The 25479-nt window shown below is 47.0% G+C and overlaps 1 protein-coding gene across 1 annotated transcript; it reads right to left on the bottom strand.

Moving 5' to 3' along the window:
- Nucleotides 1-1828: 1828 nt before the first annotated feature.
- On the bottom strand, nucleotides 1829-25274 carry LOC310832549 (S-adenosyl-L-methionine-dependent tRNA 4-demethylwyosine synthase TYW1-like). The gene is made up of 18 exons (XM_083714521.1): nucleotides 25147-25274; nucleotides 23771-23910; nucleotides 22485-22625; nucleotides 21753-21854; nucleotides 19320-19514; nucleotides 17712-17972; nucleotides 16051-16185; nucleotides 14531-14645; nucleotides 12878-12930; nucleotides 12472-12590; nucleotides 10922-11031; nucleotides 10439-10616; nucleotides 8947-9082; nucleotides 7679-7789; nucleotides 5484-5651; nucleotides 3617-4825; nucleotides 2907-3111; nucleotides 1829-2707 (listed from the first exon to the last, which is right to left on the bottom strand). Exons 1-16 carry the CDS (start codon nucleotides 25148-25150, stop codon nucleotides 4604-4606), a joined length of 2190 nt encoding a protein of 729 aa, XP_083570647.1. The 5' UTR covers nucleotides 25151-25274; the 3' UTR covers nucleotides 1829-2707; nucleotides 2907-3111; nucleotides 3617-4603.
- Nucleotides 25275-25479: the final 205 nt, after the last annotated feature.

Below are 25479 nucleotides of genomic sequence, written 5' to 3'. Positions count from 1 at the left end.
CACCGCTGCTAAGGCTGATTTTTAAGCGGCGAAAGCGTGGCGCTCTGCACATGTTCGGAGATCATCGAGCTTCGTGGCCATATGACGTAAACGTGCTCTGGTTTGAAATACACCCCGATCTGAAATTCGCTGACTTGCAAGTTTGCACTTGCTCAGAGCAGCTTTGCTGCTCCACAGAGGGACTCTTAACATCGAAATTCATTTTTCTGGAGACTCCCTGAGATAGGAGTCGCAACTAAACGCAGCACTGCCTCTGAGCACGTGTGAAGGGCTCCTGTCCCCGCAGGCTTTCCAAGCGGGAGGCCAGTGGCTTCCTAGGAATTTTGGAGCTTGCAAATCGGGGCTATATACATGTATAAGCACTGAATCAGCCTTGCTATTGCAACCCCGATGGAATTTACTCCTGAGTAAACATGCAGCTTCCGGTAACGCTGCACAAAATGGGAGGTAAAAACCTGCAGGGCTTAGCTCCTCTCAAACCTGCTGTGCATGTTTAGCAGTAACATTCTCTGAGCAGGCACAAAGTGCTTTTCCCTCTCAGCAGTGACCTGGGTGTGACTACCTGGGTGTGACTTCCAGCCAGGTAGAATCTGAGGGTGTGACTTCCAGCCAGGTAGAATCTGAGGGTGTGACTTCCAGCCAGACCTGGGCCCCATCAGCACCCCTCATTTTAAAATATTCCGAGATTGTATCTCTTTTTCCCTCAAAGAAATTAAGGAACATAGGAAGCTTCACACAGCACATGAACAGTGGAACTCCCTCCCACTGGAGGCAGAGATGGTGGCCATCAACCTACATGGCCTTTTTAAAAGGATTAGACAAAATTGTGGAGGATATAAGGCTGTTAGCTGCACTGGCCACGCTCTGCCTCCAGTCGGGCACAATAATGCTTCTGAATCCCAGTTGCTGGAACCCACAGGATGGGAGAGCGCTCTTGTGTTCAGATTCTGCTTGATGGTTTCCTACAGGCATCTATTTGGCTGCTGTAAAAACTTGGACTGATCCAACAGGCCCTTCCTATGTTCCAAAGCAGGCCCACTGTCCCCCAGACCTTGTGGGGGGCCGGACTATATTTCAAAAAAAAAAAATGAACAAATTCCTATGCCCCACCCAGAGATGCATTTCAAATAAAAGCACACATTCTACTCTTTTAAAAACACCAGGCAGGCCCCACAAATAACCCAGAGATGCATTTTAAATAAAATGCACATTCTACTCATGTAAAAACAAGCTGATTCCCGGACCATCCTCAGGCCAGACTGAGAAGGCGATTGGGCCGCATCCAGCCTACCCCTGTTCTAGTGTTGTGACCATCACTGCATCTCATGGGAGAAAATTCTGCACATGTACCTGGTGAAAAGGGTAACTACCTGTGTCAGATCTGAATCTTCAGCTTCCTTGGATGGCCCAGAATTTTATACACCATGTATTATTTTATACACCTTCGTCAGGTGCCCCCCCCCCCAAATAAGCTTATTCATTGCTGAATATGTTTGGAATTGCAGCTGTGAAACAGACTCAGATTCCCCATCGACCCACTCTCTTGAAAACAGTGAACTGTAGGGCATTTCAGGAATGTAAAGAGGTCTTGTGCGTTTATGTGTCAGGAAACGCTTCTCGCCATATAGATAAGGCCATTTCCTGTCCGTTTTCTTTTTGAAAATGTCAGTGTACGTACACGCCTTCAGTATGAACCGCACCCTAGCACAAAAGACCCTTTCTTGAAACTTTGCGCCTTTCGCTGCCAAAATCCTGGCGTGCCGCCCCTGCAAAGAATACTTCCCAACTGAACGCCTTTGGAACGAGAGGAACCACAGAACAGGCAGCAGCATTTGGGCCTCTTTTATCTCAGCTTGTAAAGGTTTTATCATTTTACCACAACAGCAGTATCAAAAGTTAGCTTTAGCTAAAGGCAGATAAAAAAAATGGAAAGGCCAAATGCGTAATTTTTAACAACTTAATTGGACCCTGGGGAGTGCCATATCCTCCCTGCTGGGTAAGGAACAGACTTTTTATTGAAGAAATCCGGGTTGCCGTTTATGCCCGTCATATTACAGACAGCATGGATGAACGCTGAACTGGGGGTGAAACGAGTTTTTTTGAGCACCTGATGGATGGAGAGCAGGGCTCCCACTCGGCCATTAAGTTCATTGGGGGTGACCGTGAAGGGCCAGTCACGGCCTCTCAGCCCAACCTACCTCACAGGGTTGGGAAATTGTAACGCAATATCTGTTTTAAAAAGACCAGTGTAATAAAATCAAACAGTGGTATACAACAGAGGACAAGACCCAGAAGGGGACCTCAAAACATGGCATTGCTGCAGAAAATTCATTTTTTCGCACGGCGCAATTCCTAGACAGAAATGTGTTCAGATTTGGGAGAGTAATAACACAAGCCAGAGATGGGTTAATAGTTTTTACTGCAGCCCCAGGAACTGGATTCAGCCACCCCCTCAATGGCATCAGGTGGCTCATTTTACTTTGCCTGAGTGGTTTGAAATCAAACCTCACAAGCAAAGGAACAGGCTGCTACAGATGATCTGCTGATGGGCAGTGCCTACAAATCCCGCCTTCAGCAGGGAGCCGCATCATTTCCTAATGTCATATGGGTGTGGCTCATCCAGAATGGCCTCATAGGGTAAATGGGAGAGGCCTGGTGGAACAAATCAGACCCAGAGTCCAAACATTTCCTGTGGTAGCCCCATCCCCTGGCACAGGGGTCAGCAACCCCTGTGGCTCTTTTACACCTTTGTCGCGGCTCCGGGGCAGATACTAGCGAGGGGAGGAGGTGCATTGTGTGCCCCGACACTCCCCACTGTTTTAAATGTCGCAATGGTTTTGCGGCTCCCAGGTTTTTTTTCTTCGGTCCAAGTGGCTCTTTTTGTCTTAAAGGTTGCAGACCCCTGCCCTGGCAGAACAAGCAAGGAGCTATTATTCCGTTTAAAACTTGCTCGCCTCTTCCAGTGCCTGAGCAACTGAAGCAAATGTTTCAAAACGTTCCCTGACCCACACATGAGGATTCTATGGTTGTAGCCGCAGATATTTGATCTCTTCGGCCAAAAGGGGAATTTCACATAAATGCAGCACAGCCTAAGGCAACTTACTGGGAAATCTGTGCAGCCAATTACAATTCTGTATGAGGAAATATATAATGACCTCCATTAACAAAGAAATGTTCCAAAATCCATCTCATCTACCAGAAGCACAGGAAAGCGTTTTTATCCCTGCTCAGGCGGTGCTTGTCTGAAACACAGACAGAAGCAAGCTGCCTCCCTATGGGAGCCAGAAACGAGTCCTGTGGAAAGCTTCTGCAGAGGATCACCCAAAACTACAATGTCCAGAATTCCAAGTGGAGCAACGGACTGAGACCACATTGACACCATATATTTAAAGCATTTTAAACAGTCATGGCTTCTCCCTCCCCCAAAGAATCCTGGGAGCTGTAGTTCGTTAAGGGTGTTGAGGCTTTCCATCCTAGAGCTTGTTTAATGGTCAATTCCCCCTTCCCTGGGGACTCTGCAAATTATAGCTCTCTAAGGGGAAACGAGAATCTCCTAAGGACTCTCAGGACCCTTCACAAATTACAGCTCCCAGAATGCTTTGCGGGAAGCCATGGCCAGTTTAAAGCGGTATCAGATAGCTATATATGTAGGGCTGCTCTAAATGTAAGGGGTGAACGTTGCCTTGGTGTAAGCACACTGTGGTGGTTAAACCAGATTAAGTGGCAGAATCCAGTTAAGCGAGACAGACAGACCTTTGATAAGCTGCCAGCACCCAAATTTAAGGCAACTTTGTTTTCCGTTTCCTGAGAGCTGAGCCAGGTTACCCAAAGAACAGAGACCCCAAAGATAGCGTAGAATTCAAGGGCTTGGCTTCTTGCTTCAGGCGTGACACCAGAAACACAGTTCCCTCATGTTCCTGCAGGGCCCCAGTCTGGAGAGACTCCCAAGCCCCCTTTGGGACAAACTCCACCATCCACAGTCTGGAAAAACGAAGCATGCCAAGGGTCATTTTGGTGGGGTCTGTGATCTTCCTACCTCCCCTCCATCCCACAGTGCTATATTAAACGGAGCAAAAATCGGCTGTGGAAATGCAATTGGGGAATGTTTAGGATTGCGAATTTCGCACACAGAAACCCACGGAACCACTGACTACGTGGCAGGAATCTGACCACACTGAAGGGATCAAGTGAGAAGGCAAAAAGGCAACACTGGGTTTCCAGGACTGCAAACAGAACGAGGCGCAGTTATTGCCCCCACTTGGGGAGAAGCACAAAGTTTTCACGGTTACCTTTTGCTCAAAAATGACAAATTGCTCTTGCCTGCTTCTTCGAAAGCACATTGCTCATCAGTGAGTAGAGTAGAAGATGAGAGCCCGCCTCAGATTTGTCTGGTGGTTATCAAAGACCTCCTTGCAAAGGTTTCCGAGGCTAATGTAAATGCTAAAATCTCCCTGAGAAGATCTTAAACCAACCTGACATTCTCGAGACTACAATTCCCCCAGCCAGCATGATGAGAGTTGTAGTTCAAATCAACTGGAAGGTGAAGGCTTGTCTACAGACTGTGGCTCTAAAAGGAGTTCTGGCTGTTGCTGTTTTGAGAGTGTCAACACCCTGAGATGTCCTTGGCTTTGTTCTTCCTTTGGAATCGGGTGTCCGTTGGGTCAAAGCCCCTTTCCTTTGCCCCAAAGACAGCCCACTGAGGAGTTGGGGCAACATAGTCAGCCGAGGTGAACGTCTTGGCTCCCCTGCTCTGCTCGTACTGGCGGAAGAGGTCCTGAAAGCGATCGTAGTTGATCCAGGTGTGCCACTCCCCGCTGATCTTGAACTGCAAAAGGAAAGGGAGACACACACACCCATGAACCATTGATCGTCCCCCTCCAGAAAAAGTGATTTTTTTGTTAATTAAAAAAAACAACAGGACAGAGAACAAAATATCAAATCAGATACAGCAAGGTCAGTTGGCACAAATTACGGTAAACTCTGCCACATCAACAGCAAAACGATGATGAATGCAAAGTCCTGATCAAAACTGTGTGTGCTACAGAATTCCATTATCTGATTAAAAATTATATTGCCTAGGTTGGGGTACACCAGAGTTCCCCTTGATGATTTTGATCAAGGTCAGGGTGAGACGTTCTCTCCCTTCCTTGGAGAGGTAAATAAAGTCTTATCAGTTCCTTTCCCCCCTGACTACACCTGACCATTTTCTAAACACTTTTTGTGCCATTGTTTGATTACCATTTTTCCGACGTTTGCATCTGCTGTAGTTTTTACAATATTGTTTTAATTGGTGAGATGTTTGTTTTTGTGTGTGTAAATATTGATTTACTGTCACTGCCATGAAGCGTTTTGAACTGTGTTACGACTGAAAAGCAGCGAGCAAACAACAAAATTATAAGCTGATGACATCTTCGCAAGCTTAAGGATCAGAAACCTGAGGTCGAGAGTTCAAATCAATGGTGGCAAAATAAGGATCCGCCTACCTTCTTGTGGGCGATCAGGAGGCAGTTGGAGTGCTCGTGCTCGCAGGCGATTTCGTAGTCCGGGAGAAGGTCGACCAGCTGCTGGACAAAGTGCCCCACCTCCTCGTGCCACGGGATATTGGCCATGGTGAGGTTGCTGGCTGAGCTTTCTCCACAGTAGGTCACACCCTGTCAGAGAAAGAGGGAAACGTTTCAGGTCTGAAGAGGAAGGGATAGAAACTGGTCTGGGGGTCACATGCGAGCCAGCACTAAATCACATCGTTCCAAGTTAGACTTCTCTTTATTAGCAAGAACATAATCTACACAGGCTTGGTAGAGTGGCAGGCCTAAGGAGCATAGCAGCTCGTCCCTGTAGACCTTGTCTCATGGATCAGTTGCCAAGACTCAAAATCCCCATCTCCCAACAGCCGTCTAAGTTCCCTCTTCTCCAGGGCTTTTTCCTAGCAATCAGAGACTGCACTTGTGTGAAGCCAAACTATCCTCCGCCCTCTTCATGCCACTTATGGTTCTGGGAGACCAGGAGGGGGGGCAGAGCTTGTAGCAGAAGAAGGACTCTCCACCAGCCTGACTCCTCTCTGCCTCTTGGCCTCCCTCCTCCCCTGTTTCAGCTTCTGCCTCCGAGTCTGGGCTTCGCTCTGCCACAGATTCTTTCTCCCTTCTCATTAAACCATGTTGCCTCTTCAGCTTTTGACATTTCCTTCTCCCAGGCTTCTCCCTCTGGTCACTTATCGTTGTCCCACCACCACTCCCCGGGCTCTGAGCCTTCTTCCCTTGAAGGTTTCCCAGCTGGTTCCTCCCACCATTTCTCTGTGTCCAACCAGTCCGGGACGCAAGTGGTCCACTACACCCACTCTTCCCAGGCCACACCTCTCACCAACCCAGCATCACATCCTCCTTGTTTGGGCCTGGCTGGAGAAGAGGGGACACATTCACATGACACGTTTAAAGCACTACAATACCACTTTAAATAGCCCTGGCTCCCTGCCACAGAGAATTCTGGGAGCTGTAGTTTGTGAAGAGCACTGAAAGTTAGGAGGCCCCTCAGAAAGCTACAATTCCATGAGTTCACTGGGGACAAGGATTGATGGTTAAACCACTCTAGGAATTGTTGTTCTGGGATGGGGTCTCCTAACACCTCTCAGCCCCCTTTAATAATAATAATAATAATAATAATAATAATAATTTATTATTTATACCCTGCCCATCTGGCTGGGTTTCCCCAGCCACTCTGGGCGGCTTCCAACCAAATATTAAAAACAATACAGCATCAGACATTAAAAACTTCCCTAAACAGGGCCGCCTTTGGTGGCCTTTTAAAAGTAAAATAGTTTTTTATTGCCTTGACATCTGCTGGGAGAGTGTTCCACAGGGTGGGCGCCACTACTGAGAAGGCCCATTGCCTGGTTCCCTGTAACCTCACTTCTCGCAGTGAGGGAACCGCCGGAAGGCCCTCGGCGCTGGAACTCAGTGTCCAGGCTGAACGATGGGGGTGGAGACGCTCCTTCAGGTATACTGGACCTTTGAGGCCGTTTAGGGCTTTAAAGGTCAGCACCAACACTTTGAATTGTGCTCGGAAACGTACTGGGAGCCAATGAAGATCTTTCAGGACTGGTGTTATATGATCTCAGCAGCCACTACCAGTCGCCAGTCTAGCTGCTGGATTCTGGATTAATTGCAGTTTCCGAGTCACCTTCAAAGGTAGCCCCACATAGAGCGCATTGCAGTAACAAACTACGGCTCCCAGAATTCTTTGGGGGAAGCCTTGACCAAAGGCCCATTTAGCCCAGCACAACAGCCAACCACATGCCTCGGGGAAGGCCATGAGCAGGGACACAAAGGTGACAGCCCTCTCCCATCCCTTGAACCCAGGAACAAGCAAGTCAGCCACACTGCTGTTGGACAGGGAGACTCCACTCTGCCAGCAGTGACAGATCCCCCTCTCCCCTCCACAAACCCACAAACTATTTTTGCAAAGGCAGGTCTGAAGTCCAAACAAGAGCAGCCAAACCCAACGTGCCCTTTGGGTATTTTGGTGTGATTTTTGGATCCAGGCCCATGCAAACCATCCCTGCAAAGTGTTCAGCTATGCAAACTTTCATTGTTTTGGTAGGCTGAATTTGCACCCAGGGAGGGTGGAGGTGGTGGCGAAGTCTGTTATGAGAAGGACGATGCCACCCTGATGATCAACAACTCACTTTAACCTCGATAAAATCCGGTTTGCCAAGAGACACCAAGTCAGAGTAGGCCTTCAGTTCCTCAACGTTCCAGGCTTTCACCAGCGTGAGCCGATAGACAGTGCGCTGTTGCTGATAGGGGAAAAAGGAAGCGGGTTCAAATTAAATTGCGCCACATCAACAACAAAAAGAAGGTGACAGTCAGGACTGTATAGCCCTGATCAAAACTGTTTGCACTACAGAATTCCGTTATCTGACCACATTTCGAAAGCTGCAGATAGTGAGCTTTTCGGTCACACGCAGTGGAAGAGGCCACAAAGTGAGAGAGGGAGACTAAGGTCACACTAACACCATGCACTTAGGCACTCATGGCTTCCCCCAAATAATTATGGGAATGATAGTTTGTTAAGGGTACATTAATAGAATTGTGATGTTTTATATGAGAGTGTAGCTGATAAACATTTAAATAAACAAAATTGAACATAAATAAGAATTGGGAGGGGGGGTGAATCCTTAGTCACCCTGGGGTAGGGATAGGCAAACTCTGGCCCTCCAGATGTTTGGGACTACAATTCCCATCATCCCTAGCTAACAGGATCAGTTGTCAGGAATGGTGGGAATTGTAGTCCCAAACATCTGGAGGGCCAGAGTTTGCCTATGCCTGCCCTGGGATCTAAAAAGGCAATGCTAGCAAATATGAAATATTGTACCAGGCCTGACACGGAGAGGTGGAGGGGCTATCTGAAAGACCATATTCTTCCATATGAACCTGCCCAGGCTCTGAGGTATTTGGTGAAGACCCTTTTCTCAATCCTGCCACCCTCACAGGCACGCTTGGTGGGGATGCGGGGCAGGGCCTTCTCAGTGGCTGCTCCCAGACTTTGCAACTCCCTCCTAGAGAGGCTAGACTGGCTCCCTTCTTGTCCTGCTGCCGGCAAGTGAAGACTGTTTTATTCCAACAGGCCTTTGTGGACTGGTTATTTTTTTAAGGAAAGGGCTTTTAACAAGGCTGTGCTGTTTTCACTATGTATTAAAATTTTTAATTACATTTTAATGATTGCCTTTTATATGTTTTTAGCTTTTTCTGTTGTATCTGTGCTGCTTTTAACTCGTTTGAGCCACCTTGGGAGAAAGGTGGGATAAAAATGCATAATCATTTAATAATAATAATAAGAGTAATAAAACCTGAGCCTAGAGAATCCAAATGCCTTCAGTTTGATCACAACCTTTCACTTACCTTATTGCAGCAACGGAGGGTGGGAGGGAATGACAACAATTGAACAGGGTACCTTTTCTGCCAGGGCTTGCAAGCTGTCCAGAAACCTCTGCCAGAAATCCTTGAAGAGAGGCCGGTCGATCTTCTTCAAGCTGTCTCTGGTGCCTGCGTCGACGCTGACGTAGAGCTGCGTCACGGGTTCGAGGCTCCTTTTCGGCAGGAGGGGAAGGGAAGGGGGGGAAAGACCCCAAGAGAGTTTAGAACGCTGCAGCCAAAGAAAAATCAAGATACATTTCCCCCTCCCTCGAAAAGGAAAAAGAGCTAGTCTAAAGCAGGGACAGGGAACCCTTTTCTAACCCAAGGGCCACATGCCCTCCTGATTAACTTGCTGGGGGCCACACGCCTGCAGCAAAAAGCAGGTGGAGTGATGGATGCTTCGTACAGTAAGCTACATTCCACACATGCAAAAGTCTAAGGTTCCTGGACATATCCAGGGAAGGAAGAGAAATTGTCACAGGTCAAGGAAACATTTCAGCAAGGCATGAGGACATAAGAAAAACTCTGCAGGATCAGGCCAATAGGAGAGGGCCTTCTCGGTGGTGGCGCCCGCTCTGTGGAACGCCCTCCCATCAGATGTCAAGAAAATAAACAACTACAGTCATACCTTGAGTTGAATGCGCTTTAGGTTGAGCGCGTTTGAGTTGCGCTCCGCGGCAACCCGGAAGTAACGGAGCACGTTACTTCCGGGTTTCGCCACTCGCGCATGCGCAGACGCTCAAAATGACGTCACATGCATGCGTGGTAGCGGCGAAACACGGCAAGCGCATGCACCATCGCATCTTGCGTTCCGCTTGATACTACTGATACAAGGTACTACTGTATCTGACTTTTAGAAGACATCTGAAGGCAGCCCTGTTTAGGGAAGTTTTTAATGTTTGATGTTTTACCACTTTTTCATCTTTCTCATCATCACCATCATCATTCTGTTGGGAGCCACCCAGAGTGGCTGGGGTATAAATAATAATAATTTTTATTATTATTATTATTATTATTATTATTATTATTATTATTATTATTATTTAGTCCAGCATCCTGTTTTCACAGTGGTTGACCAGATGCCTCAATAGGAAACTTCCCAAGCAGGGTTTGAGCACAAGATCAACCTCCCCTCCTGAAGTCCTTTTTTCCTGTCCTGAATCTTCCAACATGGTATTAGGAGAGAGGGAGAAAATCTTTTCTCTATCCACTTTCTCCATGCAATGCATGCCTTTTATAAACTCGTATCATGTCACCTTTTGCTCACCTTTTCTCTAAACTAAAAAGTCCCAAACGCTGCAAGCTTTCTTCATAAGGGTCACTGCATCCCCTTGATCCCTCTGGCTGCCCTTTTCTGAACCTTTCCCCAATAATTCTGGTCTCTCAGCCTAAGCTACCTCACGGGGCTGCTGTGAGGGTGAAACGGGGAGGCAGAGAACCCCGCGTGCCATCTTGAGCTCTTGGGAGGAAAAACCATGGGAAAGAGACGGAAGGATAACGAGAAAAGCAGCTTCTCTTCCGGGCCTCACCTGATTTCCTCTGGGAACTGTGCATTTGTAACTAGGAAGCTTGAAATGTTCTTGCGATGGAGCAGCTTTAGGAAACGGTTGATTTCGGGGTACATGATTGGCTCCCCAACAAGAGACAGGGCACAGTGCTTGGGTTCCATCCCTTCTTCAAAACGGTCGTTCCTCACGCCCGGGACGCCTGCAAAACGGAGGAGAAGAGGGGTGTTTGTGGGCTTGCGCAGATGTAGCCTAAACAGCTCCACCCACTGAGGGACTGGGAGAAAGAAGCTGACAACTGGGTGGGAGGGGGGGGAGTAAGAACCTGGCACCCAGAAATCTCCACGTACTTGCAATTGGATCTGCGCCATTAGCAAAGCGCGCCTGGCACCTGGGGAATTTCAAACATGGCCTACTGGCAGCGGTTTCAGGCAGTTTCTCCCACTCCTGCTTGGAGATGCTGCCTTGCAAGCCACTGAGCAAGAGCACAGGCAGCCCCTGGAATACCTTTGAATTGCTTGATCAGGCTTTGGTGGTTCTCAATGGCCTCCTGCAAGATCATTTCGGGAGGGTCCATTTTCCACCGCCACTCCGTGCCCACAGGGTTTGTGTGGTGCCTGAAAATAATTCAATATGAATTAAATATACACCACACCATAGTCACTGTGAATAGATTGTACTGTGGTACCTCGGGTTAAGTACTTAATTTGTTCCGGAGGTCCGTTCTTAACCTGAAATTGTTCTTAACCTGAAGCAACACTTTAGCTAATGGGGCCTCCTGCTGCTGCTGCGCCGCCGGAGCACGATTTCTGTTCTCATCCTTAAGCAAAGTTCTTAACCTGAAGCACTATTTCTAGGTTAGCGGCGTCTATAAACTGAAGCGTATGTAACCTGAAGCGTATGTAACCCGAGGTACCACTGTACAAAGCTATCTCCCACACATAAAAGGCACCCCTCCTTCCCTCTGTAAGAAAAGCCTTAATTAATCAAATCAAGTTTTCAGCATTCTGCCCCTATTAGTGAACAGTAAGATTTAGGCCACATTCACGTAGCACTATGATACTACTCTAAGCAGTCATGGCTTCCCCCAAAGAATTCTGGGAGCTGTAGTTCATTAAGGATGCCGAGAGTTGTTGGGAGAGATCCCCATTCCCCTCCCGGAACCACAATTCCCAGGCTTCCCCGTGGAAAGGGACGATTAAACAATTCTGGGAACTGTAGCCGTGTGCAGGTAATATTGGGCCTCCTAATAGCTCTTAACAAACTCCTGCTATCGGGATTCTTTGGGGGAAGCCAAGACAGTTTCAAGTGGTATCATAGTGCTATCTAGCTATAGTGTGAATGTGGCCACAGATTCATAAGAGACCTGCTGGATCAGGCCAACGGCCCACCTAGCCCAGCATCCTGTTCTTACAGTAGCCAAGCAGGTGCTTGTGGGGAACCTGCAAGCAGGATTCAAGCGCAAAAGCACTCTCCTCTCCTGTAGTTTCTGGCAACGGGTATTCGGAAGCATTAATATGGAGGCAGAGCAAAGCCATTGTGGCTAGTAATCATTGACAGCCTTCTCCTCCTGCATTAATTTGTCCAATCCTCTTTCAGGTTGGTGACCTCCTGTGGCAGTGAGTTCCACGGTTTAACTTTGTGCTGCATTAAGAATGGATTTCTTTTATTTGCCCTGAATCTCCCAATATCCAGCTCCACTGGATGTCCACAAGTTCCAGTGCTATGAGAGAGGATGAAAAACTTTTCTCTATCCCCTTTCTCCAAGCCGTGCATAATTTTATATGCCTCTATCATGTTGCTTCTTACTTGCCTTTTCTCTAAACTAAAAAGTCCCAAACTCTGCAGCCTTTCTTCAAAGGGGAGTCGATCACATCCTCTCTCTCTCTCTCTCTCTCTCTCTCTCTCTCTCTCTCTCTCTCTCATATAAAACTTGGCCACCCACTGAAAACCAGTTGGCTGCAGTTGATCACTGCAGGAAAAGAGAATGCTGGACTGGACCAGGGGGGATGGGGCGGGCTTTGGTTTGTGTCCCCAACCCCTACCCAGTTTCTCACCTCCAGCAGAAGACACACTTGTTGGCGCAAGCCAAGCTGGGCGTGGTCTCCAGGCAGCGGTGGCTCTCAATGCCATAGAAGGTGTGCTTGTAACAGCCGCCTCTCCCACGGAGCATCGACTGGTGGGAGGCAAATAGAAAGCAATACGGTTAGACAAAAATCCCCAAAGCTAAAAATGCACTGGAATCAAAACACATCCAACTAGCAGAGATTATTTATAGGAGGCCTTTGCGGAAGAGGAAAGGCATCTCTTAAAAAGGTAGGGAACAATGGAAGGGATGAGGAGCATCTATGGATCACAGCTCCTGCCATTCCTGCCCACTTGGCCGTGCCAAAGTGGTCTGGAGGGCCACAGACATTCCTCTTCACTGATTCAAGAATCCACCCAGTGAAGGAAATTAAATACCTTTGTCCACCGACAGAGCTTCACTCCAGAGTGGCTCCCAATCAACTTGTAGCCTGAAATCAGAAGAGAGATTTGTTTGTTTTATTGATCGTAAGGAGATCTAGCAGAAACACATGGCTAAAGGAGCCTGCACCAACCCTCATCCTGTGTTTTAGCCTGGCTGGAAACAGGTCCTTGAACTCTGGAAATGCCTATTTGCTTGCTTGGATGGAGAACAGAGAGGGCTGGGTGAATGTGAAGAAACGAACCTACCGTACAAAGGTAAAATTCATCGGCATGTGCTCAACCCTGAAGGCTGCTCATAAGGGAACCAGTGTCAGAGGGTGTGGGAATCGGCAGCAACAGCAGCACCTAACCCCAACCCTGCCAAGTGACCCCTGGAATGTAGAATTATCCCTGAGGGAACATCTCCACCCCCATCGTTCAGCCCGAACACTGAGGTCCTCCTCTGAGGGTCCTCTGGCGGTTCCCTCAGTGCGAGAAGTGAAGCTACAGTGAACCAGGCAGAGAGCCTTCTCGGTAGTGGCACCCACACTCTTTGGAACACCCTTCCATCAGATGTCAAGGAAATGAGCAACCTTTAGAAGACTTCTGAAAGAAGCCCTGTATAGGGAAGCTTTCTAATGTGCAGTGTTTTACCATGTTTTTATATTTGTTGGAAGACGCCCAGAGTGGCCGAGGCAACCCAATCAGATGGGCAGGGTACAAATATTAAAATTATTATTATTATTATTATTATTATTATTATTATTATTATTTATTAATTAGGATGGAAACTCTCAAACTCACAATATATTTGCAAATATCCAACCTCACTTTCCTGAGGTTGGCACAGTTGCTTGAGAAAAGAGAGATACAAGAACCAGAACAGAAAAGGGCATGCGCCTCAAAAGGATCCATTTTCAAGCACCTTTTACCAACAGGGGCAAGATGCCACAACTGCATTTGTGCCTGGTTAGGTGCTGCAGGTTACACCACAGAGCATAGGGCTTTCCGATCAGAAGGTCGGTGGTTCGAATCCCCGTGACGGGGTGAGCTCCTGTTGCTCGGTCCCTGCTCCTGCCAACCTAACAGTTCGAAAGCACGTCAAAAGTGCAAGTAGATAAATAGGTACCGCTCCGGCGGGAAGGTAAACGGCATTTCCGTGTGCTGCTCTGGTTTGCCAAATGTGGCTTAGTCATGCTGGCCACATTACCCAGAAGCTGTACGCCGGCTCCCTCGGACAGTAAAGCGAGATGAACGCCGCAACCCCAGAGTAGGCCTCGACTGGACCTAATGGTCAGGGGTCCCTTTACCTTTTACCTAGTGGGCTTCCCTGAGGGAATCTAGTTTGGCCAGAACAGAATGCTGGGCTGGATGGTTTGATGCAGCAGAGCTCCCCTTAGGTTCAAGGGCTGCTGATCAGGAGAGGAAAACTTTTTAGTATATGTGCTGCCGAAGCGAGCACCAGGAGAGGAAAACTGAGACTGGAGAACCTGGAGACAATTCCTGCCAATCACACCCAGCTTTTTCCTGCCAATCATGTCCATTTTTCTAGCCCAGGGACAGGTGGCAAGCTCCTCAGCCTAGGACAGATGCACTCCCCCCCCCCCGCCAGGTCTCCTTGCACCCTGGAGTCTCCTGCCCCTTGGGCCTCCTTGCAGTCCCCATCACCTTGTTTCGTGAGGGCATCCCGCAAAGCTGGCGTGATCATCTCTCTCAAGGCATCCTCTCCTCTCCGCTGGAGCCGCCCCGTCTTCTCGACCTCTCGGTCCAGCTCACGCTCTCTCTGCAGAGGGATGGCAAAACCAGGCCTCACTTTCTTCATTAGCAGAAGCAACAGAGTGTTAATGAGCAACAGAACAAACAGAACGCCAGCCCCATCAAATTCAGGGAAGGCACAAACATTCTCTTTAGCGTCGGTCCTAGAGCAGAAGGATGAAGGTACGTCTGCAGCTCTCCATAAGAAGCCTGCTGGATCAGGAGAGGCTTTTTTGTGTTATGGAACTGTAGAATTGGAATAGAATGCCAAGGGTCATCTAGTCCAACCCTCTGCAATGCAGGAATCACAGCTAGAGAATCCCTGACAAAAAGCCACCCAACCTCTGATTGAAGCCCTCCCAATGCAGGAGAGTCCACCATCTTCCTTGAGAAAGTCCTTTAGATATTTGAAGATGGCTATCACATCTCCTCTCAGTCTTCTCTTCTCCAGGCTAAGCATACACAACTCCTTCAACCGTTCCTCATAAACGTTAGTTTCCAGACCCTTGATCACCCTCCTCGGCACACATTCCAGCTTGTCAACACCCTTCTTAAAGGCAGCCATTTTGTGATATACCCCGCTCTCACAGCAGCCATTTTGTGACTGGTGCCCAGGGCCCTTTATCAGAATTCCAAATTTACCAAGTGACCCTCAAAAGGTTGGCAAGCCCAGGGATATGTCAAAGTGTTGGGGCCTGCTTTCTTGCTTTCTGCACTATTAACTCTTTCCATCAAAAAAATGGAAGTGTGATATTTATTTATCGGATCTTCATTAGTACCAAGGAGAACAAATTTATATGAGCCAAACCACACCATATACTGAATACAACCTCTCTACCACATGCTTTGTTATTAGTGTAAACAATAAAACCATATCAAATTGCATGAAAACTGCCGCATTTCTTTTGCCCTCTCATCATTTTGAACTTGTCAGATTCTTTTTCTAATACTGGAGTCTGCCAAACTGTGTTGTACCACTGGTCTAGGATTAGATTTCCAAGCCTGACTTAGATCCCTGTGATTGTCATCTGAGGCCCTTTCTCAGGAGTTCTGGAGGGCGGCAACACAAGAACGGGCCTTTTCTGCGGTGGCTCCCCATTTGTAGAATGCTCTCCCCAAGGAAGCTTGCCTGGAGCCTTCATTACATATCTTTAGCTGCCAGGCGAACGCATTCCTCCTCAACCAGACCTTTGACTGTTAAACAATCTATGTTCTTTTAAGTGTGCCGGGGGGGGGGATATTCTTTGTTATATTATGCATTTTGTGTTCTTAAGTTGTAAACCACCTGTAATCTTTGGATGTAGTACGGTATTAAAATTTAACAAATACTAATAATAATTTAGGAACAGCTGTATACAAGTATTTTTATAAATGAATAAATGAACCAGCAAGAACACACGGCCACAGGGCTGAAAATAAGAGTTCACCGTTACCTGGGCTTTCTTCATGTGGCCCATGACTCTGCCCAGGTCTTCCACATCCACCATCTGGTTCGCACCCTCTCCCTCTTCATTGCCAGAATCCTCTTCGCTTGTGGTCTCAAAAAGCTCCTCCTCCGCCACCTCCTCCTGTGAAAACAAAAGAGGGCTTGCAAATGCCACACGGCCCAAAGCACCCTGCTCTCCTCCACCCACCCACCCCCACAAAAGGCCACTAGGCTGGATTTATTTCTTTATTTTTACATTTATATCCCACCTTTTGCTCCTCCCATGAGCTCAAGGTGGCATACATAGTTCTCCCTCCTCCTCATTTAATCCCCACAACAATCCTGTGAGGTAAAAAAAAAAAAGGTAAAGGACCCCTGGATGGTTAAGTGCAGTCAAAGGCGACTACAGGGTTGCGGCGCTCATCTTGCTTTCAGGCTGAGGGAGCCGGCGTTTGCCCATAGACAGCTTTCCAGGTCATGTGGCCAGCATGACTAAACCGCTTCTGGTGCAACAGAACACCATGGCGGAAACCAGAGTGCAAGGAAACGCCATTTATCTTCCCGCCAAAGCGGTACCTATTTATCTACTTTTTTTTCTTTTCAAAATAATTTTTATTCAGTTTTCCATCCATAACAAAGAAGACAAGACAATAAAGAAAACATACAACACGTATAATTTCAGGCTATTTCATGATCCTTACTCTCCCGACTTCCTCATACCTCCCCTTTCTGCATTCTCATGTCGAATTAGTTAATTAACAAATCCCTCCCTTATTTTCAAATTGATTATACAAATTGTTCAAATTCTTCCACTTGACCATTATCGCTATTAACCCCTATTTTTCTCATTCAACATCAATCTAGCATTCACTGATTTTTGAATATTTCTTTAAATAGTCTTTAAATTTTTTCCAATCTTCTTTCGCCGTTGCTCTTCCCTGGTCTCGAATTCTGCTCGTCATCTCTGCCAAGCCCATGTAGTCCATCACTTTCATCTGCCACTCTTCCACGGTGGGTAAATCTTGTGTCTTCCAGTACTTTGCAATAAGTATTCTTGCTGCTGTTGTTGCATACATGAAGAAAGTTCTATCCTTCTTTACAACCAATTGGCCGACTATGCCCAGGAGAAAGGCCTCTGGTTTCTTAGGGAAAGTGTACCTAAGTACTTTTTTCAGTTCATTATAGATCAGTTCCCAGAAAGCCTTAATCCTTGGGCACGTCCACCAAAGGTGAAAGAATGTTCCCTCCCTTTCTTTACACTTCCAACATTTGTTCTCGGGCGAATGATAGATTTTCGCAAGCTTGACTGGGGTTATGTACCACCTATAAATCATTTTCATAATATTTTCTCTCAAGGCGGTACCTATTTATCTACTTGCACTGGCGTGCTTTCGAACGGCTAGGTTGGTAAGAGCTGGGACAGGGCAACGGGAGCTCGCCCCGTCATGGGGATTTGAACCGCCAACCTTCTGATCAGCAAGCCCAAGAGGCTCAGTGGTTTAGACCACAACGCCACCTGCCTCCTGCAAGGCAGGTAAGGTTGAGAGACCGTGATGACCTCCCTTGATCTGGACACTGGACTTCTCTTGATGCAGCCTAGAATCACATTAGCTCCTTGTGCTGCAGCATCACACTGTTGGCTCACTGTCCACTCCTAGTCCTACTCACCCTCTGCTCCTGCTCCAACGATGTCTCCTGCCCAGCCTTCCTCTTGGAGCAGCACTTGCCCTTCTTACACTCCCCTCTGCAGGCCGCCTTCTCCCCTCTGCAGAGGGCCTGGAGCCTGGCCAGGAACTTGGCCTCCCAGGCCTCAAAGTCGGCCTCCAGGCTCCCATGCTTGCTCTTCACCACATTGGCGTCCCCCAGGGCACAGGAGAGGACTCGCCGGGCCCCTAGCATCCACAGCCATTTGTCCACGCTCCTGCCCACCTGCGGCAGAAACACAAGAGACCTGCACGTAAGCAATGTAGGAAGCTGCCTGAGTGAGACCGTGACGTTCGTCTAGCTCAGTTTTGTCTACACTGACTGGCAGCAGCTCTCCAAGGTTTCAGACAGGGGGACATTCCCAGGCCTACCAGGAGATGCTGCTGGGGATTGAACATGGGACCTTCTGCATGCAAGGCAGGGGCTCTATTACTGAGATACAGCCCTGGGGAAGGCAGACCTTAAGGTGATTGAGTCCTAAAGTCATCAATATGTACCTTGCCACCCTTGTCAAAATAGCCAACCGGGAGTAGGGAGCTAAAGATCTGGCCCGCTGGTGGAATCCTGCTATAGACCCAATTTAAAAGAAAGAACAAAATATATTGTAAAAGCAAATGCAAGTGGTGGGGTGGTATTAGTTCAAAAACGACGAGGTCTGTCCGAAAAGCCAGGACAGTCCAGCAACAAGTCAAAGATGACTATTATGGGAAGATTGGACAGGAATCCCCTGGAGATTCTTTAGGGGCAGAATTTGCTCTCTGAGGGTAACAGGTGAGAATAGATGATCCCTTGAGCCCTCCCCCTCTTCTCAGTTTCTCATTGACTATTTAATTACTTATTTCATAAAATTCATACACCGCTCGGTTGTAAAAAACAACAACAACCCTCCAAGTGGTTTACCAATAAGATCAAATTCTCACTAAGAAAAATCAACAATAATTTAAGACTTTTGAAATGTCAAATTAACAATGAATTAAAAACAGATTAAAACTCGCAACAACTTTCTAAACATCTGGGTAAATTTTCTAAACAAGAACGTTTTTAGCAGGCGCCAAAAATAGTACAGCAAAGGCGCCTACCTGAAATCAATAGGCAGGGAGTTCCCAAGTGCAGGTGCTGCTGCACAAAAAGATGGATTTCTTCCAAATGGGGAATGGGTATTATGTGGCACCTGCGGCAACACCAGTTTCACCAATCGAAGTGGTCAAGGGGGCCTATATGGGGTAAGACGATCTCCTGGGTAAACTGGCCCCAAGTTGTAAAGGGCTTTAAGATACTAATAGTAACAGCTTGAACTTGACCTGGAAGCAAAGTGGCAAGCAGTGCAGATCTCTGAGCACAGGTGGTATATGCTGACGTGGCCTCACTCCTGTAAGCAATTGTGCTGCAGCATTCTGCACTAATGGCAGCTTCCGGATCAAGTGCAAGGGAAGCCTCACATAGCGGCAGAATCTGCTCTTGGAGGGCAATGGGTCAAACTAGATGTCCTCCTGTGACCCACCCACCCACCGCATCTCAGTTTCTCACCAGCTATCAGTATCAATTCTAGCAGGAATGACAAAAGGGACTCACTGTGTTGTAGTGATCGGCATAGAGAGAATTCCCCAGGCCAAAGACGGCGTATCTCAAGCCCTTCAGGTACGTTTTGCCAACTCGAAAGTCACTGGATGCTTCTTCTAGCCACTTGCAGAACCACACGGCATTCTCTGTCGGCTTCCCATCTGTGTAAGTTGCAACTAAGAAGACGCAGATGTTCTTGCTGCTTGTCTGGAGAGATTCCCACCAAATGGGGGAAAAATTCTCTGTTATTATTTTTACGCCTCTCCCTCATAGAATTGTAAAGTTGGAAGGGATCCCAAAAGCCATCGAGTCCAACTCCATGCAATGTAGAAATCACTGCTAAGAAATATTAACTGCATGGAGTATGGGTTTTCTCAATTGTATGTTTTAGTTCACTAACCAATTACCGTATTTTCCACCCCATAGGACGCACCACCCTATAGGACGCACCTAGTTTTTTTGGGGGGGGGGAATAAAGGGGGGGATTATTTTCCCCCCCCCCAGGCACGGGGCTGGCGAGAGGGAAGCCCGAGCTTCCCCCGACCCCAGCCCCCAGAACAGCCTGGTATCCGCCAGCCTAGGGAGCCGCGCTGGTCTCCCCAGGCTTGCAGAGCTGCACGAAGCCCGGGCGCACTCTTCAGCGCACCGGAGGCTTTGGAATGCAGGCAGCTCTGCACAATCTTTGGGAGCCCGGCACGGCTTGGCACCGGGCTCCCGAGGGTTGCACAGAGCTTCCTGAAGCCTGTATTTGCCCCATAGGACGCACACACATTTCCCCTTCATTTTTGGAGGGGAAAAAGTGCGTCCTATAGGGCGAAAAATATGGTAAACAGTAGAGCGGCATAAAACGGCAGACGGAAAAATAAGTGAGTCCTCTAAAGCAAAATGCACCTTTTCTCCCAAGTGATTAATTCACTAGATCTGCATAAATTTGCACCTCAGAAAATAAGTGAAGACTTCTAAAGTGAAATGCATAACCTGTCTTTGAACAAAGCTCACATCCATTGCAGGAAACCCTTCTGCTTCTCTTGCACACAGGGCAAAGGCCCTTGTTAGCTACAGATTTAGAAGTACTGTACTTGCATTTAAATATCATATTCGAGTTTTTATGTCTGCTGACCCATTTCACCAGGGGCACCTTTTTAAGCCAATTGAAATGTTTTTAAATAAATTACACCGTAAATATTCGCAAGTTTAAAGAGTTATCATCACTCAATTTGTACATTCTTGGCCATCGGTCCATAGTCACCAGTATGTGGCATCTCTGAATGCCCAGAGCAGAAGAGGGGAATCCTTTTCAGCCCAAGAGTCCTGCTCAAGAGGCACTGATGGCCACCAGCTTGGATGGCTTTAAAACAGGATTAGACATGGAGGAGAGGGCTATCAAGGGCTACTATCCATAACGAAAGCTATGCAATGCCTCCCCAGCTGGAGGCAGCAATGCTTTCTGAATACCAGTTGCAGGAAGTGCTCTTGCACGCAGATCCTTCTTGTGGTGTTTCCCGCTGGTGCCTGATTGGCCACTTTGAAACAAGGATGCTAGACTAGATGGGCCCTCATTGGCCTGATTCATCAAGTGCTTCAGTGGTGGGCGGGAACCAACAAAAAGAGTGGGTGTGGTCAGAAGCAAAAGTGAGCAGTGGATGCGCTTCTTAGTTTTGTAGCTTGGCTGCACTGCAACCCTTCCAACATACGATCAATATACTATCCAGGCAAGCCATTCAAGGCCCCATTCCAGGCCAGAGGTTCCTCACTGGCACACTAGAGTTATAAACATATACACTTGTCCACACCCCTGCAATATACTGCATTTTTCGCTCTATAAGACGCACCCGACCATAAGACACACCTAGTTTTTAGAGGAGGAAAACAAGAAAAAAATAAATTCTTAATTAAATGTTGTTGAAGAGACTTTGTGCGGCTATCCCTGAAGCCAGAACAGCAAGAAGGATTGCTGTGCAGCAATCCCTCTTGCTGTTCTGGCTTCCGCGATAGATGCACAGCTTGCATTCGCTCCTTAAGATGCACACACATTTCCCCTTACTTTTTAGGAGGGGAAAAGTACGTCTTATAGAGCGAAAAATACGGTATGCTATTAAGACAGAGTCGGTGAAAACGAGTTTCATCAGGTTTACCCATTTCCTGAGGCCCATGCATGTGTGAATCAGCTTTGAAGGTTGCCAACTCCTAAGAGGAGTCCATACATGATTCCTACAGATGGGACATTGAAAACGGCTTCTACAGATACACTTTGTCCTGGAAAGCTGTTTATCCAACACTGCATCTACCCGGCAGGAAAAGTTGCACTTCTGGAACTTTCCCCTGCCACACAGCTGTTAACAGCACAAGAGCCTAGTTAAGGGAGAGAGCTGGCAATGCCTGAGGTGTGCCTCCATGCTGGCCCCCACCAAAGAAAATGAGAAGCAGAGGAGGAGAACCACCAACCTCGTCTCCTAGACAGTCTTCGGGGTCATAATCCTTCATGTTGATGACTTCGGCAGGCAAGTTAAGGGAGGCAACAGAGTCAGCAAGTATCGACGCAAATCTCTGCAAGGAGAAAAAGAAAATAATTATAACAATATTTATTCAATTTCTTACCTGAACTTCACCCTAAAGTCCTGGGGTAGGTTGCAACAATTGAAAATACAAAATTAAAAACAGTTTTAAACGAATCACAGTTGCAAGAATAAGGTGGCTTCTAAATAGTGTGTTTCTGTGTGTTTATGTTTGTATTGCTGTAAACTGCTATGATATTTGTAGCACAGCAGTGCGTATATGTGTCTTCAGTAAATACTTTTTTATTGTATTTGTTTATTTATTGCACTTATTCTCCACCTTTTTCTCCAAGGAGATCAAAGTGGCATTCATGGATAATCCCCACAACAACTCTGTGAGGTAAGTTAGGCCAAGAGGCAGTGACTGGCCCCAAAGCATCACCCACTGAGCTTCATGGACAAGTGGGGATTTGAACTTGTGATCTATGGTTGCAAGGGGTTCCATGGTCTAAATCAGAGGAATTTCAAATTTTTATTTCAAAGGAGAAATGAAGATATGAATTAAGTTCCTCTGAGCACAAACAGAGTGCCTTCCCCTGAACAATAACAGCCACCACCACACCCACCCACCCAAAGGAGAAGACTCACTTTTTAATCTCACTGGTTTTATCACAGCACTGACCTTTGCTGTTCCAGTTTGAGAACCAAAAAAAATCTTCACCCCGGTGACATGGACTTTGTCAGTGCTGGGGCCTTTCTGCTCTCCTACAAGCCCTTCTGTAGCAATTTGGGGAAGGCTTGATTTTCTGAGTTGATTTCTATTCTGCAAAATAAGAAATATAAAACTGTAGGAGTCCTAAAGCATCAGTCTTCAACCAGTCCAGACCCAAGACACATCACTGACTCCCAGGCTGCAACATGGGACCCACATTTCCACTTTTAATTTATACATCTGCAGCTTACATAGTCTTTCAACAAAGTTGAAATTAATTAAGTCAAAGTTTGGCTTAATTTTATTACATATGTATAATACAAATAATGAAATAACACCTCCCCCCCCCCACAAACCACAGTATGCAACAATTTGGAATGCATGAGATACTGAGAATTTAATAAATGTTTACATTAAACTGACATAATATTTATTTTTTACTTACTTGTTCTTTGATTATCAGTGTATGTTCTTCATTTGATATCCCCAATCTAGATACAGTATGTATGTGCGGATTGTACTAACTTAATAACTTTTAATTTTAAATGGATGTAGGTGCCAATTTATTTATGAAAGTACAGTACATATTACAAAATATTATATATTTTACATATTATATATTATATGTTATATATTATACATATAAATAAATATTACATATTTATTTATGAAAGTACAGTACAGTACATATTAGGGACGCAGGTGGCGCTGTGGGTTAAAGCCTCAGCGCCTAGGACTTGCCGATCGAAAGGTCGGCGGTTCGAATCCCTGCGGCGGGGTGCACTCCCGCTGCTCGGTCCCAGCGCCTGCCAACCTAGCAGTTCGAAAGCACCTCCGGGTGCAAGTAGATAAATAGGGACCGCTTACCAGCGGGAAGGTAAACGGCGTTTCCGTGTGCGGCTCTGGCTCGCCAGAGCAGCGATGTCACGCTGGCCACGTGACCTGGAAGTGTCTCCGGACAGCGCTGGCCCCCGGCCTCTTGAGTGAGATGGGCGCACCAACCCCAGAGTCTGGCAAGACTGGCCCGTACGGGCAGGGGTACCTTTACCTTTACCTTACAGTACATACAGTATCAGGATCAAAGGGGTTATACTGTAACTTCTATGTAAACCAAAATTGTTAATAAATATATATATATATACTGAATAGTGCTGATAATATATGTTCTTTAGCAGCCACCATGCGCTAGGCCCCTTCTTCAGGAAAGGTCACCAAGAACACCAAAGATGCTGGAACAGTGGGGGAAAGTACAGTACCTGCTTTTTGGTCTTACTGACAAACTGGATGCAGAGCCAAAGGCTGATCCCAAACACCGCTCCAGAGTACAAGTAGAATCTGTTCAGCCACAAGAAGGCCAGGTGAGCATAGAGGCTGTCCCACGTCTCCATGGTCATATCTGGAAGAAAGCAAAAATGCAGTGGACCTGTTAAACAGGCCTGTTTAGGATCACGGCGGAACACAAACCTCTTCCCCCAGTCTTTGACACTTGAGGTGTACAGTATATATATTTTAGGACCCACACTATTCTTCTTTCTTTAACAAAATGTATATGCTACTTGATTGTGAAAAACAAAACAAAACAGTTTGCAGTTTGCAAAACAGACTGCAATTTGCAGTCTAAGCAGTTTGCAATAATATACAGAAAATAGAGAGTTGGCTTTTGCTGCCCAACTCCCCAAGGGACTGAGTCCCCTGAGTCCACGATGGGTCAGAGATGGATGGATGGAGGCAGGAGGCAGTGAAAGCAAGGCGGTTCTTTATTTTTCTGTTGCAACAGAGTTCCCCCCTATTTTCTCCATCAATATTCATGTGATTATTGTTTCCAACTATTTTAATGTTATTGTTTAGGGACGCAGGTGCCACTGTGGGTTAAACCACAGGGCCTAGGACTTGGTCGGCGGTTCGAATCCCTGTGACGGGGTGAGCTCCCATTGCTTGGTCCCTGCTCCTGCCAACCTAGCAGTTCCAAAGCACGTCAAAGTGCAAGTACTGTAGATAAATAGGTACCGCTCCGGCGGGAAGGTAAACATCATTTCTGTGTGCTGCTCTGGTTTGCCAGAAGTGGCTTAGTCATGCTGGCTACATGACCAGCTGTATGCCGGCTCCCTTGGCCAGTAAAGCGAGATGAGCGCCGCAACCCCAGAGTCGGCCACGACTGGATGACTGGACCTAAGGGTCAGGGGTCCCTTTACCTTTACTTATTGTTTATTTCATAAAATTTATATACAGTACAGCTTGATGGTAAAAAATCCAAATCAAAACCCTTAAAGCTGTTTACAAAAAAGATAAAACAATAAAATTACCAAAACTAAAAACAGCTTAAAGCTCGCATAAACTTTTTAAACATCGGGTAGGCTAAAAACAAAGTTTTTTCAGGTGCTGAGGGGAGGACAGGTGCTGCCACACTAAAAGATCAAATTCTCACAACTGCGGCGCAGGAATTATGTGAAATTGTTGCGGACCATTCTAGGACACGAGGGCGAAGGGTGGGTAAAAAATCAAACAGACCATAATAGCAACCACTGGGTTAAGCACACACAGAATCTGTTCGGTTCCTTCCCAAAAACCCCAATGCCAATTCAGCTTGAAAACGATCTCAGGGCTGTTTCCCGAGCAGGCACGCAGTCCTTACCCATCTCTAGGCAATCGAGCGGCAGCAACAACCACAGCGGCTTCCAGCCTAGCGGGCGGAAAAGAGGTTTACTCTCGAGGAGCAGCCCCACGAGCTCCTGGAAGGGGCCATCTTGCCCACCCCGCGGGATTCTGGGAAGGTTGCATTAACCCCTTCGAGGTGGCAGCTTCTGCAACCGTCTCGCCCCTTATCTTTCCCCTCCACGGTTGTTAAAAGATTTCGATGGCGGATCGCGGGCAGGAAAGTTTTCCTCTACCTCGCCCGACCTTTAAGCCCCATTGAACTCAGAAGGGGGTTACTTTGGAGTAAATCGTGTCAAGGATTTGGGCGGCT

The sequence above is a fragment of the Podarcis gaigeae genome, assembly GCF_964106915.1.
Source record: "Podarcis gaigeae genome assembly, chromosome: 15".
NCBI classification, from domain to species: Eukaryota; Metazoa; Chordata; class Lepidosauria; order Squamata; family Lacertidae; genus Podarcis; species Podarcis gaigeae.
The sequence above is the reverse complement of the archived record's forward strand: the minus strand, read 5'-3'. Positions and strand labels throughout refer to the sequence as shown.